The following is a 17,423-nucleotide window of genomic DNA, read 5'->3' on the forward strand; positions in this document are numbered from 1 at the left end:
CGAGGTCTTCGCATCCTTCGTATGACTGAACTACTAGGCATTCTCCCTTTCACCGTCCAGCCACACGGTAAAGGGGTTACTTTGATTTTTTATCGAAGGTTACAGCTACATTTTTGTGAATTATTGCGTGCCGAGTAGCTGATTTTTGTGATACAAAATACAACCCACACGTTTTGCATATGCGCTTTTGAAGTTGGCTTTGTACCGAGGGACAATTCGTGTCGTAGGGAATCTGAAGTAAAAGAGGGGAATGTGATATTAGCACATTTAATATATAAAATTTATGTAAAGCTTCCTGCAAATATTTGTTGTGTTTATTTATTGATATCACGAGAGCTCTGCGTTGTAATAGGTCCCGAAAATTGCCCTTCTCATTGCTCTCGGAAACCATTATTTCAGAGACACCCAGAACAACACGTATAGGAGGAGGGAAAAATCTATCAGGTAGAATTTGCAGTAATCCACTTCTAAATTCTCCACAACATTCTTCAGAACGGCATTTCACAATTTGAAGAAAGTACTGACACTCACGAACATGTTCTTGATACCAGTACTGATTTTTTTTATCCAGTTCTACCTCTTCTTCGTTAGGTAGACAATATCTGGCAGTCACAGGAAAGTCATCGAGAACCATGTTGCCCCAAACTTTGGCCAATGTTCTCCCAGCGAATTCAAAATTTTTTTTCCTCTAAGTCGAAGTCTGTGGTTCTGCCTTGGTTATCCAAATGGCTTCCAAACATGTCGTCCGGCAAAATCATCCCAGACAATTCCCGGCTTAGTGGGGCCTCCTCCTTTCGACTCGGTTAAATGCACTTCTTCCTGAAATAAAAATGGATTTTACAATATAATTTAGCTATTACTTAGTTAAAAATTTTACCTGGATTTGTGGCAACAAAAATTGCATCCAAATTGTATGTTGTACAATTTAAAATGTTGTTTAAATACAACCTTCCCTTAACTGGGATTTTCATCAGGGCTACCATCGGAAGTTATAATCACCACAGGCTTAACTAGTCCTTCATCGGTCCTTGCTATTGATTTAAAAGACAATTCACAATACTGTCGAAATCTGTAGCATGAGTTCCAGCAGTTGATGAAGAATGCTTTCCACTTCTTAGCCTTATAAATGTGGGCCAGAATAACCAACACCTTTCGGGTCTCTTATTTTTTAATTATAATTACCTTATAACAACCCCCGCAAAAACTTATGGAATTAGCTTGTGCCTTGGGGCAACAACCCAATCGTGATCTGGCAGCTTGGCCTTGTATTCAAGATGCATAAGCAGCGGTTCTTGCTTATTTGCAGCAGTCAAACCAATTGGCACCCTAGCTTTGTCGTCTTGTGACAAAAAAAAAACACTTGAGCAGGGCCGAGAACAGAGGCAAAATAAAGATTTTCAATATATTTTATAGATGCTGTAACAAAATATCCATCTATATGTTGCTTGTGATAATCTGCTTGGGCTCGACTAAGCTTTACCGGTACCGTTCTCACATGACTTTTTCTATCAATCGATTAAGAGCTTCTGGGCAATAGTCTTAGATAGGTTGCGCTTCTCGACAAGATAAACCCTTCTTTTTTAAGCTCTTCATGGAGATCAGACAAGGTTTTCACACTTCTAACAAGTTTAGTGCGCCTTTCATCAGCTCGACTTCCAAACATGGCTATCTCCAAAATAGTTTTATGGAGAAGCGGTTGATCGTCTTCGACCTGCCGGCTGTAGATCGTTGGTTACAAAGACCTTTGGCTTTAGGAATTTTCTCAAATAGGCAACTCAATTGTTATACCCTTGCAGAGGGTATTTTAATTTTGTCCAAAAGTGTGCAACGCAGTGAAGGAGACATCTCCGACCCTATAAAGTATATATATTCTTGATCAGGATCACCTCCTGAGTTGATATGAGCATGTCCGTCTGTCTCATTCTACGCAAACTAGTCTTTCAGTTTTAAAGCTATCGTCTTGAAACTTTGCACATACCCTTCTTTCCTTTGCACGCAGTATATAAGTCAAAACGACCGGGATCGGCCGACTATATCCTATAGCTGCCATATAACTGATTGATCGGAATTGGTATAACTGCGGTGTTTTTAGAGTTAGAGAGTTTATTTAACATGAAAGCTATTTTTGGCAAAACATTAAAACAAAACATCAAAAACATGACATGCCAAATTTCATAAGGATCGGCTGACTATGTCCTTTAGCTGCCATATAACTGAACGATCGGAAATGACCCAACTTTCGTGTTTTTGAAGATAGAAAGCTGGAACTTGGTACAGATTATATTTTTGGTCAGTTAATCCGACCTACCAAATTTCATAACGATCGGCCGACTATATCTTACAGCTGCCAAATAACTGAACGATCGGAAATGTTTTTTGGTGGAAATACCAACTTTGGTATTTTTGAAGATAGAAGTTTGGGACTTGTTTTTAGATTTTATATTATAATAAATTGGCCAACTATATCCGATGTTTGCCATATATATCCGGTTTTAACTGCTAGGGTATATCAACTTCGGCTCCGCCCGAAGTTAGCTTTCCAATCTTGTTTTATTACATATTTTATGTATGTTTGAAAATCTTTTTATTCTTTTTTTTTGCTGATTTCCATATTGCCGTTGCTTCCTTTTGGCAATCCGACGGTCTTTTATCTGGATATCGCAGCTTGTATGATTTAAAAAACGATTGAAGTAGTCCACTTAGGTTTGATTCCATTGCAAAACACACGAGCACCAGTGGTGTCACTTTTTTCTGAGCAAAAAAAGCTGGATCAACGAAAAAAAAAGCTAAAAAAAGCGGAATACCAGAGAAAAAAAGTTAAGAAAAAAACTGACTGAGTGGAACCTCAGTTCCACTTAACATAAAATATATGGGTAATTCTCTAACGGATATCATTACAAAGAAACCAAAAAAAAAACAATAATGTACAAAAATTAAGATCTATATTATATTTAAGATGTCGTCAATATTATCATCATCATCAGTTGGATAAAATTTCTTGTCTTCAATTGTAGATAGGCAGCTGGGTGGTATATTATAGTTAAAACAGCACATATTGTGTCGACGCAGCCCGTACCTTAAATTTTAAGTAAATTAATTTATAATTTTAAGATACAAATTAAAATATGGACCTTATACTCAGTATAGCGTTTAACGTTTCAACGCTCATTTTATTTCGAATTTTCGTTTTTATTAAATGTACTTGGCTGAACACCCGCTCGACGTCGGCATTCGACCAAGGCAGGACTGCATTTGCAGAGCAACTGAAGCCAATTCCTGAAAACGGCAGTTTCCGCCAGAATCCCGATATTTAAGAACTTCAGCCCAGAACTTAACAGTATCATCGACATTTTCCCACTCTACCATGGTTATGTCGTTGTACAGTCGTTAAATTTTATCTATATTAGGAGTACTAAAATACTCAAGGATTGGAGAGATTTGTTTCTTTTTGATTTTTAAAATATTTTCAACAGAGAATGCATCAAAAAGTAAACAAAAAAAAAAAAAGCTGCGTAAATTTGCTCAAAAAGCCATAATTCCCGCTGCCCGCTGTTTTCATATTTTTCCCGCAATCACGCTTCAAAAAAAACAAGATCTGACGGGAAAAAAGCGGAAATGACACCACTGACGAGCACATGTCACAACCGAAACTTTAAAACGGCTGATTTTCGATACACAAATACATAATAGAATATGTATATCGACTTAATTACAGAGTTGCATTCGGTACTTATTGACGGAGTAATCGGCGCGAAACCAATTTTTGAATAAATACTATTAACAACAAAATTTGTATAAAATGATTATGTAATCATTGTCCAAGACCTCTCCCTCCCCATGTAATCAAAAATTTCAAAAGCTTTTCTTATGAGGGGAAATCTCCCTCCAAAAAATTGAAGAGTTCTTCAGATTTAGGGGCTGGGGAATTAACGGGTTAAACGTTAAGATGATCCGATACTAAAAACTGTAATAGAAAGATCGACAAAAACTAAGGTTGTCTGATTGTATATAACTGAAAGGCTGAGCCGGAATGATGAATTGTGCAAACGTTGCTTGAAAAAAATCAGTGTTGACAATCAAAACACTGATCAGTGTTCGCTGAAGAGTCTTCAAACAAAAATAAACATGCCGTAGTTTAGTGATTAAAAAGTTTTAAAACTCCTTAAAATCCTGAGTAACTAACTCCGAAAGCGGCGGATGTAACTCCAATAACATTCTGCGTAATTCACGGTGAAGTAAGACCGATCTACCAAGTATCTTGACTTATTAACTGTGCAGCCATTATTTTTTTGTTTATTTAAGGGGGGACATCTGAGTAGAGTTTTGAAAAAGTCAAAACAATTTTTTTTGTCGCTTAAAAAATTCTTTAGTGTCTTAAAAATAACATATCAAAAGAGTCCGGCAAAAGTGTCTAAGTGTCGAAATTTTCCATTCTGCGGCGATGCCTCACAGTACTTTAAACTCTAAACGCGTTTTTCTCGAAACCACTTTTTTTGAGACTGCCGGAAACATAACTGGAACAAATCTTAACTGATCGATTTTGAATTTTGACAGTATATTTAAAATACCTTTATCTATCGACACACGTAGGATTTTAATTTTATATTGCTTACTTTTTTTTTATTAACAATTTTGTGACATTTTTTTTCGTAAAAATTGTAATTTTTTTTCAATCACTCACCATTTTGCAAAAAATTAATATATTGCAAATATCCTACGTATGTATGTCGATAGCTGTTGATGTATAGAAACTAACAAACTGTGATTTTTTGTTCTACATCAAAAATTAAGGACGTTAGCTTTCCGGCTATGGACCCCCTTAAAAAAAAGGGTTTACGAAAAAATTCTGTACCGCCGCCATTTTGTTTTCGATTTATTCGAGAAAAAAATTTATTTTGTACTTAGCATTTAATGTTATAAAACCTAATTTTTAAATTTTCAATAAGCTTTTTCATTTGGCCAAAAAAATTCCAGAAAACCCGTTTTTTCCCCCCCTGTTACTCAGATGTCCCTTAAGAAGCCTTAAGCCTTAAGAAGTTTATTTAAGAGATTTGGGTAGAGGTCCTTAAAGTCCATGGAAATATACATTTCGATTGAAACTTCGATAGTAGAATGATAAGGATATGGGTTACAAAGGGGAAAAGTTCTTGAAAGCGTAGTTCCATCTGAATCTTAACGAAACACAAGGCCAGCAGCCAACCCAAAGATGGTGAATTATCCAGAGCTACCAGTTGGTCACAATCAGACATAATATCAGAGACGGATGCTATTATGTGGAGCGTTTGGACAAAGGTAATATATAAATGGCTTCAACATGTGGGAGGTAACTAATTTAGCTGAAGGTCGCAAAACTGAATGCCATGAGCACTCACTGATTTTGCAAAAACCATTATTTAACTCTTTAAATCCGCTTTTAATCTGCTCCATGAAGGATCTCATTTCGCCTCGGATAGCACGACAATTATCACATTCAACCATCGGGAAATGTCATCCGAAACTGACTCAGTGGGCCAAAACTTCGTAGAAGATATTGAACAAGTGTTTTAATTTTAATATCATACAAATTTCAAAATTATTATTACTAGCAAAATATAAATATTAAAAATGATTTTAAAAAAATATCTGTTTGGTCATAGAGATTTTTCAATGACCTTAACCGCACCAAAATGTAAAGACGAATTAATTTATTTAAACGGTATAAGAATGTTTATTCTGCATGCAAATGAAACCGGATGATCATCATTGATAGACCAGACCTAAAACAACGACTGCTGCCTGACCCGACAATATCTTTAGCGAGTATATAATAATATCAGGAAAATGTATTTATAACATTATTAGCAAGACAAATAATATTACACTAATAATATTAAAAATCATATGAAAATACAATTTGTTTTGACTCTATTTATATCGTAGAGAACAAGGGTATATCACATGTAAATGTATGTAACATAGAGAAGAAATCGTCTCCGACCCCATAAAGTACATATATATTCTTGATCAGGATCAACAGCCGAGTCGATATAGCCATGTCCGTCTATTCGTACGAACGCGTGGATCTCAGAAACTATAAGCGATAGAACTTTAGGATTTGGCATGGAGACTCCTTTAATACCTACGCAGCTCAAATTTGTTTCAAATTTGGTCACGCCTCCTCCGCCCCTACGAATCGCGAATTTCTAAAGAGACAAAACAGGAAGATTAAAAAAATAATGCCAAACTATTTCTATAGTTAATATATATCTAAAAAACGTCCATGTATAAAACAAGAAAGGAAAGCTAACTTCGGGCGGATTCGAAGTTGATATACCCCTACAATTGAAACCGAATATACTATAACGCAAACATCGGATATAATTGACCGATCCTTATGAGAATATCATAATATAACCAATTTATTACAATACAAAATATAAAAAAAAAGACTCAAGCTTCTATCTTAAAAAATACAAAAGTTGGTATTTTTACCAAATACCATTTCCAATCGTTCAGTTATATGGCAGCTATAAGATATAGTCGGCCGATCGCTATGAAATTCGGTAGGTCAGATTAACTGACCAAAAAATCCAGCTTTCTATCTTCAAAAACACGAAAGTTGGGTCATTTCCGATCATTCAGTTGAGGAACGAGTCTTATGGAGTGAGCATGGAGGAGTCTTATGGAGGCAGCTATAGGATATAGTTGGCCGATCCTTATGAAATTTGGTGGGTTGTATTTTTTTTTCAAATAGCTTTCGTACGAAATCCGAACTCTATAACTCTAAAAACACCGGCAGCTATAGGATATAGTTGGCCGATCCTTATGAAATTTGGTGGGTTGTATTATTTTTTCAAATAGCTTTCGTACGAAATCCGAACTCTATAACTCTAAAAACACCGGAGTTATAGCATTTCCGATCAATTAGTTATATGAAAGACGGACGGACGTACATACTCATATCAACTCAGGAGGTTATCCTGTTCAAGAATATACAGTAGTGGACAATGAAATCCGGACAGGCAGAAAAAACAACTTTTTTAGTTTTTTTCAGCCAGCGTTTACTTTATGGAGTAAATTTGTTTTACATCGATGAAATTAATATAAATGTGAATTCAAAACATGTTCTTTTAAATTTTATTTTGTTTTAAAACGTATACTTCAATATTCGATGGAATTAAGAAAAATGTAGACAGACCAAAAAAATTTTTTTTTGAACTATTCCTAGGTAACAAAAATTTTTGAAAATTATTTCTTAATAGCTTAGTTACTAAGCTACTACTATTGATCAATTTATCCATTTTGTTTACATTATTTTTCCAAGGAGAGCAAATTGAATTAATTTTTTTTCGACAAAAAAATAATTGGATATCTGTTAGAGTTCTTAAGAAAAAATGGGAAAAAACGAACGCAAAAATCTTGTTTCTATTATTTTTTCCACCATTGTATGTATTAAAAATCATAGAATGATGTACTGGATCCTTTGCCCACTGTTGAGCCCTTATATTTTCAGTATGCATAACTGATGATGGTTTAGATTCTCCGCAACAGATCCCCATATTAGTCGTCTTAATGAAACAGACAAGGAGCTAAGGGGCATGCGGATGAAAAAGTCATGTACTACTGAGAGCCACGCTGCGTTGTTTTTCATACTTCCAAGATGTTGGGCCTCCAGCTACATAGCATAGGTATCCTGTGTATAACTTTTTATCAGTTTTGTCGCCTCCAAAGGCTCAATGCTTATTTGTAATGAAATTTTAGGTCTTCTGTCTGAGTACATGTTTTATTTCTGTCCAATGCTCAATATGGGGATCCTTGTTGCGCTGCGTCAATTTAGATACAGAATGTAAAATGTCTGGCCATTTGGAATCCTGCACGCAGTATTGGTGCAGCTGCTCTAAAATCCTTAATGCCGTGCCGCTGAAGCAGATTCTCAATATATTGACTGCCCGTGATCAACACATTTGAAGACTGATATATCTTAGTTTTTATTCTCATAAGATCATTTTTCTCTTGGCAAGCTATACGTGGTCGTCCACGTATATAAAAATAATAATTTATAATAAACAAGATAGGAAAGCTAACTTCGGGCGGAGCCGAAGTTGATATACCCTTGCAGTTAAAACCGGATATATATCGCAAACATCGGATATAGTTGGCCGATCCTTATGAGAATATGATAATATAACCCAATTTATTATAATACAAAACCTAAAAATGTCCCAAACTTCTGTCTTCAAAAACACGAAAGGTGATTTCGACTTCTAGAGTCATTCGAAACAAAAAATTAGAATAAATTATTGTTTTGTAAACTTATGGCTCTGTCCCGTACTATAATGAAATATTTTCATCAACAAACAACAAAATGGCAAAATCACAAAAAAAATTTTTTTTTAATTTAAAAAATTTATTTTTAATTAATGATAAATATAAAACTAATCATTAAAAATAAATGATTCTAGTACGGGACAGAGGTGTTACTTTTTAGAACAACATATCCAAATTTCAGCTAGATCGGTACCATAGAATTTTGTGAATCACCTGCGCCGCACACAAAAATGTCGTTCCGAGAAAAACGCGTTTAAACTTTAGACCCTACCGAGAAACTCATACTTTTCGGTGTAGGCGCGCTCTCGATTATGGGCTGTATCTCTGTCATTATTTGATATTTTTATTTGAAACTTTAACAGTAAATTCTTAATAAACAATACTATCGAAATATGTAAAAAAAAAAATAAATTTTTTCAACCTCTCACATGAGACTACATCCTTAATAGGGTCTTTATTCTTGATGGCAAAAAATTTACCAAGTGTTCGTTAGTTTTCTTAATTATGTCTTTAAAACAGACACTTTCCACTGTTAAATTAAATTCTCTTAATTTTTTTGCGTTTCTTTTTATGTATTTTAACTTTTAAAATAGGCCAACGATTTTGAATCGGATAGAAATCAGGACTACTGCCTGGCCAGTCTAATGTTGATATTCGATTTTTCTGCAAATAATTTATTACCTTAATTTAAGAAAAATACTAGAAATTTAAAACTCTAAGCTTGTTTAAACAAATCCTTAAAGAATTAAAAAAATATATATCCCTTTTTTTTGCACGAAAGCAAGGACCTGAGTTGTCCAGAAAAATTATGTTTGGGACATGAGAGAGATGCTCCTTTATTGAGGGTAGAAGGTGACGATTCAGAACACCTTGGAACTTTTCAGCATTCGTAGTTCCATCAATTAATGCCAGATCACCAACGCCATAGTAAGAAAAGCATCCCCGGACCATTCGGCATGCTCCTTGCCTGACCGTTCGCCGTAAGCAATTATTTTTGAAGCGTTTGTCGAGTTTGGGGCGCACCTAGCTCATACTATTGTAAGTCAAATAGATTATTTTGGTGTCGTTACAAAAAATGACGTTTTGCCAATCATGTACAGTCTAAGATTCGTGCATTTTGACCCACTGTAGCCTTTTCTGGAGCCGGCCTTCACTGTTCGCCGGCCATGAAGTCCTGCCTTCTCAATGTTCCTTCGAACGGTTGGTTGGAGTGCTTATTTCGACTCCTTTCGACTGGTAAAACTTACTTCTTACATGTTTTGCTGATTTGAAAAAGTCATGCTTAATCGTGAATGGATTCGATCCTCGTGGTCTTCTTTTTCTTTCGTGATCCTGGCAAATATTTTAGAGCTCTGGTTTTCTCAAAATTTTGTAGGAAATCCTCGAAAGAAGACTTCATAAATCCAACGTTAGAGCTTATTCCTCGGAAGCTTAATGTTTTGGATTGTAAGGCCAATATGACCCCTTAGACATTTTCAGTCATTTTCGACATATTTAGAAAGAACTTTTAACATAAGAAGTTTAATAAATTAAAAAATGCTTTCAAATCATGAAAGCTATTGACCTTCCGGATATAACGAAAAAATTTTAACTCGATATAATAACGCGCGCTCCTACCACACTAATGCAAAGTTCACATTTAGTGCAAGTACTTAGGTGTCCGCTACTGTATACACTTTATAGGGTCGGAGATGTCTCCTTCACTGCGTTGCACACTTTTGGACAAAATTATAATACCCTCTGCAAGGGTATAATAACAATATAAATGGTCTTGTAATTATTTAAAAGTCTCAGATGTTAAGTGTACCTATTATTATAATCGTGTGTGACTTAATAATTAAGCTTTGTTGGTAAAAACTTGAGGCCAATAAAAACTTTTTTTTTTCACACAAATAGAAATGGGAGCTCTGTGTTATAAGTCGATTAGGTTGGGATCTTTCATCCGTAACTCCTTTGGATTTTGTTGAGCAATTAATTATACGCCTGCCACTAATTAAAAAAAACATTCGAGATGTTTCTATGGAAAAAATCAGACGACACGCCCAAGCTTTTATATCACTGGCAGCAAAAGGTAAGTGACTAAATAATATAAAAAAAATAGTTTTACAATGAGAGGTGGTAATAGCGGTCAAATGACTATGAATAGGTTATTTAATTCTTTTCTTTTATTTAATTCTGTTATTTAGTTTGCTATATATATTATTTCTATACTTTGAGAAATACAAATCAATCAGGCAGGCTGTAGTATATTTTTTGAAGAAATTTTGAAATAAAATGACTTTTATTTGACAAAAAGTAAACTTAACGTGCTCCGGTTTTGAATTTTATATTTCCCCTTTACTTTTTAAAACGACAGATTTTGTTCAAGTGAAATGAAAAGTAAATGGCATCCATAAATCGATATCTTATTATGCATTAAGGTATTTACTTTATTAAGGTATTAAGGCATTAAGGTATTTATTTGAAAAAGAAATTTTATTCTGAACACACCTTAATTTTGGATGTTGAAAAAATTCACTTTTCGTTTTAGAGTCTTCTTCTTCTTTCGTGATCCTGGAAAATATTTTAGAGCTCTGATTTTTCAAAATTTGAGAAAACAGATAGATTTTGAAAGATTTATGGGTTAATTTGAAGCCAAAATGATTAATTGGAATGATTAAGTCGGCTATAAAATTAAGTTTATTATATCGATGTCATTAAAAGTGGTTTAAGGGGTTGCATTACGATAGATCTAAAAAAAAGAGTACATTTTGAGAATTTTTTCACAAAGAACAATAAAAGATAATGAATTTTTAAAAATGATTAAAAACAAGAAAGGAAAGCTAACTTCGGGCGGTACCGAAGTGGATATACCCTTGCAGTTAAAACCGGATATATATCGCAAACATCGGATATAGTTGGCCGATCCTTATGAGAATATCATAATTAAAACAATTCATAATAATTCAAAATCTAAAAATTCCCATGCTTCTATCTTCAAGAACACCAAAATAGGTACATATTTCTACCAAATACCATTTTCGATCGTTCAGTTATATGGATATAGTCGGCCGATCCTTATGAAATTTGGTAGGTCGGATCAACTGACCAAAAATAGAATCTGTAGTAAGTTCCAGCTTTCTACCGGGTGGGCCATTCGGAAAATTATCACTCTACAAAAGGCTGAGTTTAAAGAAGGAGGACGGCCAAAATCTGTCCAGTCACCTTAATGCGTAAAAAGAAGTTTTGGATCAGCTCGTTGAGCTATCAGAAGGATTACGAAAGTTTTGTAGTCGTCATCTTGACGCGCGACTCACTGCCGGGATTCAAGATACTCCGAATAAAGATCAAAAAAGAGGGAGAGAGACGATCTAAATCTGGAACAAGTCACATGCACGCACATGCTTTCGTTGGAAATACTGCAAAGCCAGTTTTAAAAAAAAGATTGGAAGAATTTCATATGATATAACTTTGCCATAGTGGACGTGTCAAGGCCGAGTGTTGGTTGGATGGATCCCAGAAAAAGAAAAAAATTTGCAGCTTGTCAAAACCACTGCATACTATTAGATGCTCTGGATGCGGATAGCTTTGGTCGCTTATAATGGTTGCACATAACGGAGCTCGTTGAGAGGCAAACTGGAAAGCTTCTGAAGTGTATACGAAGCAACAACGGAAAGTAATTTTTCAACGCAACAGTGGCAGTTTACAAGCAGTGTCAAGCAGTTAGGTGGGAGTTGACAATCGCAATTTTGACGCAATCTGAAGCTGTGGAGTCTCTATGACGAGAAGCTATATACACAGCTGTGTATCTACAAAACAGATCACCTACGAACGCGCTGCTTGACATGATCCAAATGGGAGAGTGAAACAGTAAAAACCAAAACCAACCAAGCCAAAAAAATCTTTAATTTTAAAGTTTATAGTCCTTTCGTAGTTGCATGGGATAAAGGCCACAAACAAAGTAAATTGAAGCAAAAAGGGGAGGAATACCGAAAACAGCCATCGGGTATAGGTTGTGAGACCCTAGCACTAGACAAGTTTTTGAAAAGAGGAATGTACTTTTCGACGAACGAGCTGATAGCATCAGCTGGATGCTGGATTTGGATAGTTTGACCTAATACAAGGCGGTGGTGTTTCATACGCCAAACTGGAGGATGAGAGGGACAACTGCAGCAAAGTTAACCCCGGTTCGCACGGATAGGGAAGCTCAGACGACGAAAGCTCATACGACCAAAGCAAAGTCGGAATAAAAAATGACCGCAGCAGCGACGAGTTTATTAGCGCAGATAGCGCCAAAGACGAGGAAAGCGCATAGGATGGGACACCGGAGGGAATAAAGACAACGCCCAGGACCGAAACCGAGTGGGTCCTGGCAGACCAAAACTCATCCGCACGGGCAAACGGACGCCCGTGAAAGCGATTCAGTGTCATAGGAGCAGCAATTAGCAGCGATTTTTAGCAATTGCTAAAAATTTAGCAATTTTTTATTAGCAATTGATTTTGATTTTTTGATTTTTAGCAATAATTAATTAGCAATTTAGAAATTAGATGTCCTGATTTTGAATTATGGTTGAATGCGATGAATCGAGAGTATGAGGCTTTTATAAACAATACTTGTCTGCAAATGGGTTTTTTACTGTGAAGAGGGATGGCAATGTGCAAGTGCAGCGATACTAGTATGGAACACAGCAGTATGGAAATCAATACTTTTCATTGAGACTTTTTTACCTGTGTGTCGAATGGAAAGCACTAGTTTCATACTTTCACAGTTAAAACTATATTTGCATAGTTGGATATGCAATCCGGGAGCATGGGATGGTGCAGAAAGAGTAGTAACCGACAAAAGATAAAATTTTTATGTTTAGCAGCACATTTGGCGCATATATACACAATATAAAACTTTCTATTTCTGCTAATCCCAAAAAAAAACTTCAAACAGTTTGTCAGAGAGTGAAACTGTAAAATTGTGTGGATGGAGTTTTAAAGAGCGTATCATTGGTTTTAACACACCTAAAAATGAGCCATGTCTATACATGAATTCAAGGGATGTATTTCCCTTATTATTATTTATTATAATATTTTTATACCCTTGCAGAGGGTATTATAATTTTGGTCAAAAGTGTGCAACGCAGTGAAGGAGACATCTCCGACCCTATAAAGTATATATATTCTTGATCAGGATCACCTCCTGAGTTGATATGAGCATGTCCGTCTGTCGGTCCGTCTGTCTGTTTCTACGCAAACTAGTCTCTCAGTTTAAAAGCTATCGTCTTGAACCTTTGCACACACCCTTCTTTCCTTTGCACCCAGTATATAAGTCGGAACGACAGGGATCGGCCGACTATATCCTATAGCTGCCATATAACTGATTGATCGGAAATGGTATAACTGCGGTGTTTTTAGAGTTAGAGAGTTAAAATTTCATAAGGATTGGCCGACTATATCCTATAGCTGCCATATAACTGATTGTTCGGAAATGACCAACTTTCGTGTTTTTGAAGATAGAAAGCAGGAACTTGGTACAGATTATATTTTTGGAAAGTTAATCCGACCAACGATCGGCTGACTATATCTTATAGCTGCCATATAACTGAACGTTCGGAAATGGTTTTAGGTAGAAATACCAACTTTGGTATTTTTGAAGATAGAAGTTTGGGACTTGTTTTTAGATTTTATATTATAATAAATTGGGTTATATTATCATATTCTCATAAGGATCGGCCAACTATATCCGATGTTTGCGATATATATCCGGTTTTAACTGCAAGGGTATATCAACTTCGGCTCCGCCCGAAGTTAGCTTTCCTATCTTGTTTATTATAAATTATTATTTTTATATACGTGGACGACCACGTATAGCTTGCCAAGAGAAAAATGATCTTATATCTTAGTTTTTATTCTCATATCAGTCTTCAAATGTGTTGATCACGGGCAGTCAATATATTGAGAATCTGCTTCAGCGGCACGGCATTAAGGATTTTAGAGCAGCTGCACCAATACTGCGTGCAGGATTCCAAATGGCCAGACATTTTACATTCTGTATCTAAATTGGCGCAGCGCAACAAGGATCCCCATATTGAGCATTGGACAGAAATAAAACATGTACTCAGACAGAAGACCTAAAATTTCATTACAAATAAGCATTGAGCCTTTGGAGGCGACAAAACTGATAAAAAGTTATACACAGGATACCTATGCTATGTAGCTGGAGGCCCAACATCTTGGAAGTATGAAAAACAACGCAGCGTGGCTCTCAGTAGTACATGACTTTTTCATCCGCATGCCCCTTAGCTCCTTGTCTGTTTCATTAAGACGACTAATATGGGGATCTGTTGCGGAGAATCTAAACCATCATCAGTTATGCATACTGAAAATATAAGGGCTCAACAGTGGGCAAAGGATCCAGTACATCATTCTATGATTTTTAATACATACAATGGTGGAAAAAATAATAGAAACAAGATTTTTGCGTTCGTTTTTTCCCATTTTTTCTTAAGAACTCTAACAGATATCCAATTATTTTTTTGTCGAAAAAAATTTAATTCAATTTGCTCTCCTTGGAAAAATAATGTAAACAAAATGGATAAATTGATCAATCACAGATATTTTCCTAAATTTTGCTATCCAAACATGGTTGTCGGGTCAGGCAGCAGCACGCCGTTTAACGTTTATGTTTAAATAATGTTTATGTAATGTTTAGTGTAATTATTAGTGTAATGTTTATTTATTAGGCTTAAGTTTGTACAAAGGCTTTGTTGATCGCAAGCCGACTCTTTCTCGGCCGCTCAACTCAACAAGCTTTCCATAGAGAGTTTTAGCTCGGCAATGTCTAGGTCGGGCCGCCCTCTCCACTTTCGAGAGCTTCAGCTCGGCAATGTCTAGGTCGGGCCGCCCTCTCTCTGTATTTACTTGAGTCCCTGCATGCATCATAAGCTGGTCTATCTGCGGATCATCCGGCTTCATCTGCATGCAGAAATAAACATTTGTAACGTTCAAAATTAATTAAATTCGTCTTTTTATTTACGGCATTGAAAACGCTCAATGACCAAACATCCTTTTTGAGCTCATCCGATGATAGGAATGAGTTTTTTTTTTATTTACGAGCCAACATGTCATCAAATCTTGTAGTTGAATCACGCTTTCTAACGCGGTTCTCCTATCTATCGGTAAAATGAAGGGCTTTTTTTTAGTGTGGACTGCACTTTTTTTAGTGTGGACTGCAAAACACAAGGGCTGCATTGTCTGAGAAATTTCCCTTAATGTTTTCCCCTCAATCTTAATATTTTTGAAGTGAAACTTCTTTAGGCGCGTTGGGGGCCCCAAGGCAGATTAAAAATAGGCGAGTGAAACGGTAAGTTCGGAGCGTTACCGAAATCCGTAAAATGCCGCTCCTTCCCGTTCTCGCCTATTCGCTCTCTTTGTCGCTCTCTCGCATCGCAAGCGCTGAACGATGTGAGAGAGCCACCGAGACACGCCGTCTCTCCCCTTCTCTCTCGAATGCCTTTCTTTCTTTCCTGTTTGCTCTATAGCAAACTACCCACGCCGAGCATCAGCCGTTCAGTAAGTTTGAAACGAGGTTGGGATATTGCGTTCACCTGTGATTCGCACTGAACAAAGCGATATTCTTAAAAGTTTTTAACAATATCGCTAAATCGAAGGAATATACGTATTACGGCTATTGATTTTTCTTTTTTGAGTAACTATTTAGAGGGAATTCAGTGTGTGTTGGTGAACAATTAAGTTACGGGCAAAATGAGTCAGAGTGAGACTGATGTGACGAAAACTTGCGCATCAGATGCGACTCATCAACAGATAGTTGTCTCCAATACGCCTGATGAAATACATGGCAATCCGAGGTAAATATATATTAAGTAACTATATATCAAATAAATATATCCAAAAACAAGAAAGGAAAGCTAACTTCGGGCGCAGCCGAAGTTTATATACCCTTCCAGTTAAAACCAGAAAAAATATAATAATATAATAAGTTCCAGCTTTCTATCTTCAAAAACTCGAAAGTTGGTCCATTTCCGATCGTTCAGTAATATGGCAGCTATAGGATAAAGTTGGCCGATCCTTATGAAATTTGGCATGTCGTAATGTTTTGCCAAAGATAGCTCTCGTGTCAAATTTCAACTCTCTAACTCTAAAAACACAAAAATTAAACCATTTCCGATCAATCAGTTATATGGCAGCTATAAGATATAGTCGGCCGATCCCGATATATTCTGCGTGCAAAGGAAAGAAGGGTGTGTGCAAAGTTTCAAGTCGATAGCTTCAAAACTGAGAGACTAGTTCGCGTAGAAAAGTTTGAATGGGCACTCAAATAGTTTTTTTTTTATTTAAAGAAAACTTTGCTAGCAACAGTTCTTCAACAAATGAAAAACTACGCTTCCCTATCTATATTTTCCATAGAGAAAACTTCTTTTTTTTAGTTTGAGCTGTCAAACGAGGCAAATGGGAGCAAAAAAGAGAGCTTCTAAAAAAATTTGAGAGTGCTTACACTGTCAGTGTGCCGGCGCTGTGGCAGAATTTCCGACCCTATGCACGCGTGCTATGAAAAATGAGAGTTTGCCCTCCACTGACATAGATATATAGATATCCGGTATCACTTTGTAAGAGAATATATCAGGGACCGTAATTGTTATAATTTTTAAAATAAAAATTATAAAATAAAAATTATTTGTTGATTTTTATGACAAAAATTGAAATATAACTCTTATTTTCAATTTTTATAATAATAATTAAGAATAAGAATTATTTTTCAATTTTTATAAAAAAAATAAAAATAAAAATTATGATTCAATTTTTATTAAAAAAATTGAAAATAAGTGTTACGATTAAATTTTTATTATAAAAATTGAAAATAAAAATTGAATGCGAATAACTTCTGAACCGAGTGGACTATTAAAAAACCGCTTACATTTTTATGATCTGTGGCGCAGTACCTTTCAAATGATGTATCGAATGTCCTTAAAGGACATAATCAAGGATTCCTTAATAATTCCATAAATAACAGTGTTCATTACAAAAGGAAGACTCGATTATGTGAATTATGTGAAGAAAAATTTCAACATAGTGTACGTTGAGATCCACCTTGTTGGCACATCCAGTAGAGGTTGGGGGATGTATCCATA

The 17,423-nt window shown here is 35.7% G+C and overlaps 1 protein-coding gene across 1 annotated transcript in view; it reads left to right on the forward strand.

Moving 5' to 3' along the window:
* CycD (cyclin D) overlaps positions 1–17,423 on the forward strand; it is a 79,813-nt gene that overhangs the window by 36,225 nt on the left and 26,165 nt on the right. The window contains exon 3 of the mRNA XM_070283049.1: positions 10,204–10,378. Within this exon, the coding sequence (XP_070139150.1) occupies positions 10,204–10,378 (175 nt within the window). The remainder of the gene's footprint in view (positions 1–10,203; positions 10,379–17,423) is intronic.

This window comes from Drosophila bipectinata, chromosome XR (assembly GCF_030179905.1).
Source record: "Drosophila bipectinata strain 14024-0381.07 chromosome XR, DbipHiC1v2, whole genome shotgun sequence".
NCBI classification, from domain to species: Eukaryota; Metazoa; Arthropoda; class Insecta; order Diptera; family Drosophilidae; genus Drosophila; species Drosophila bipectinata.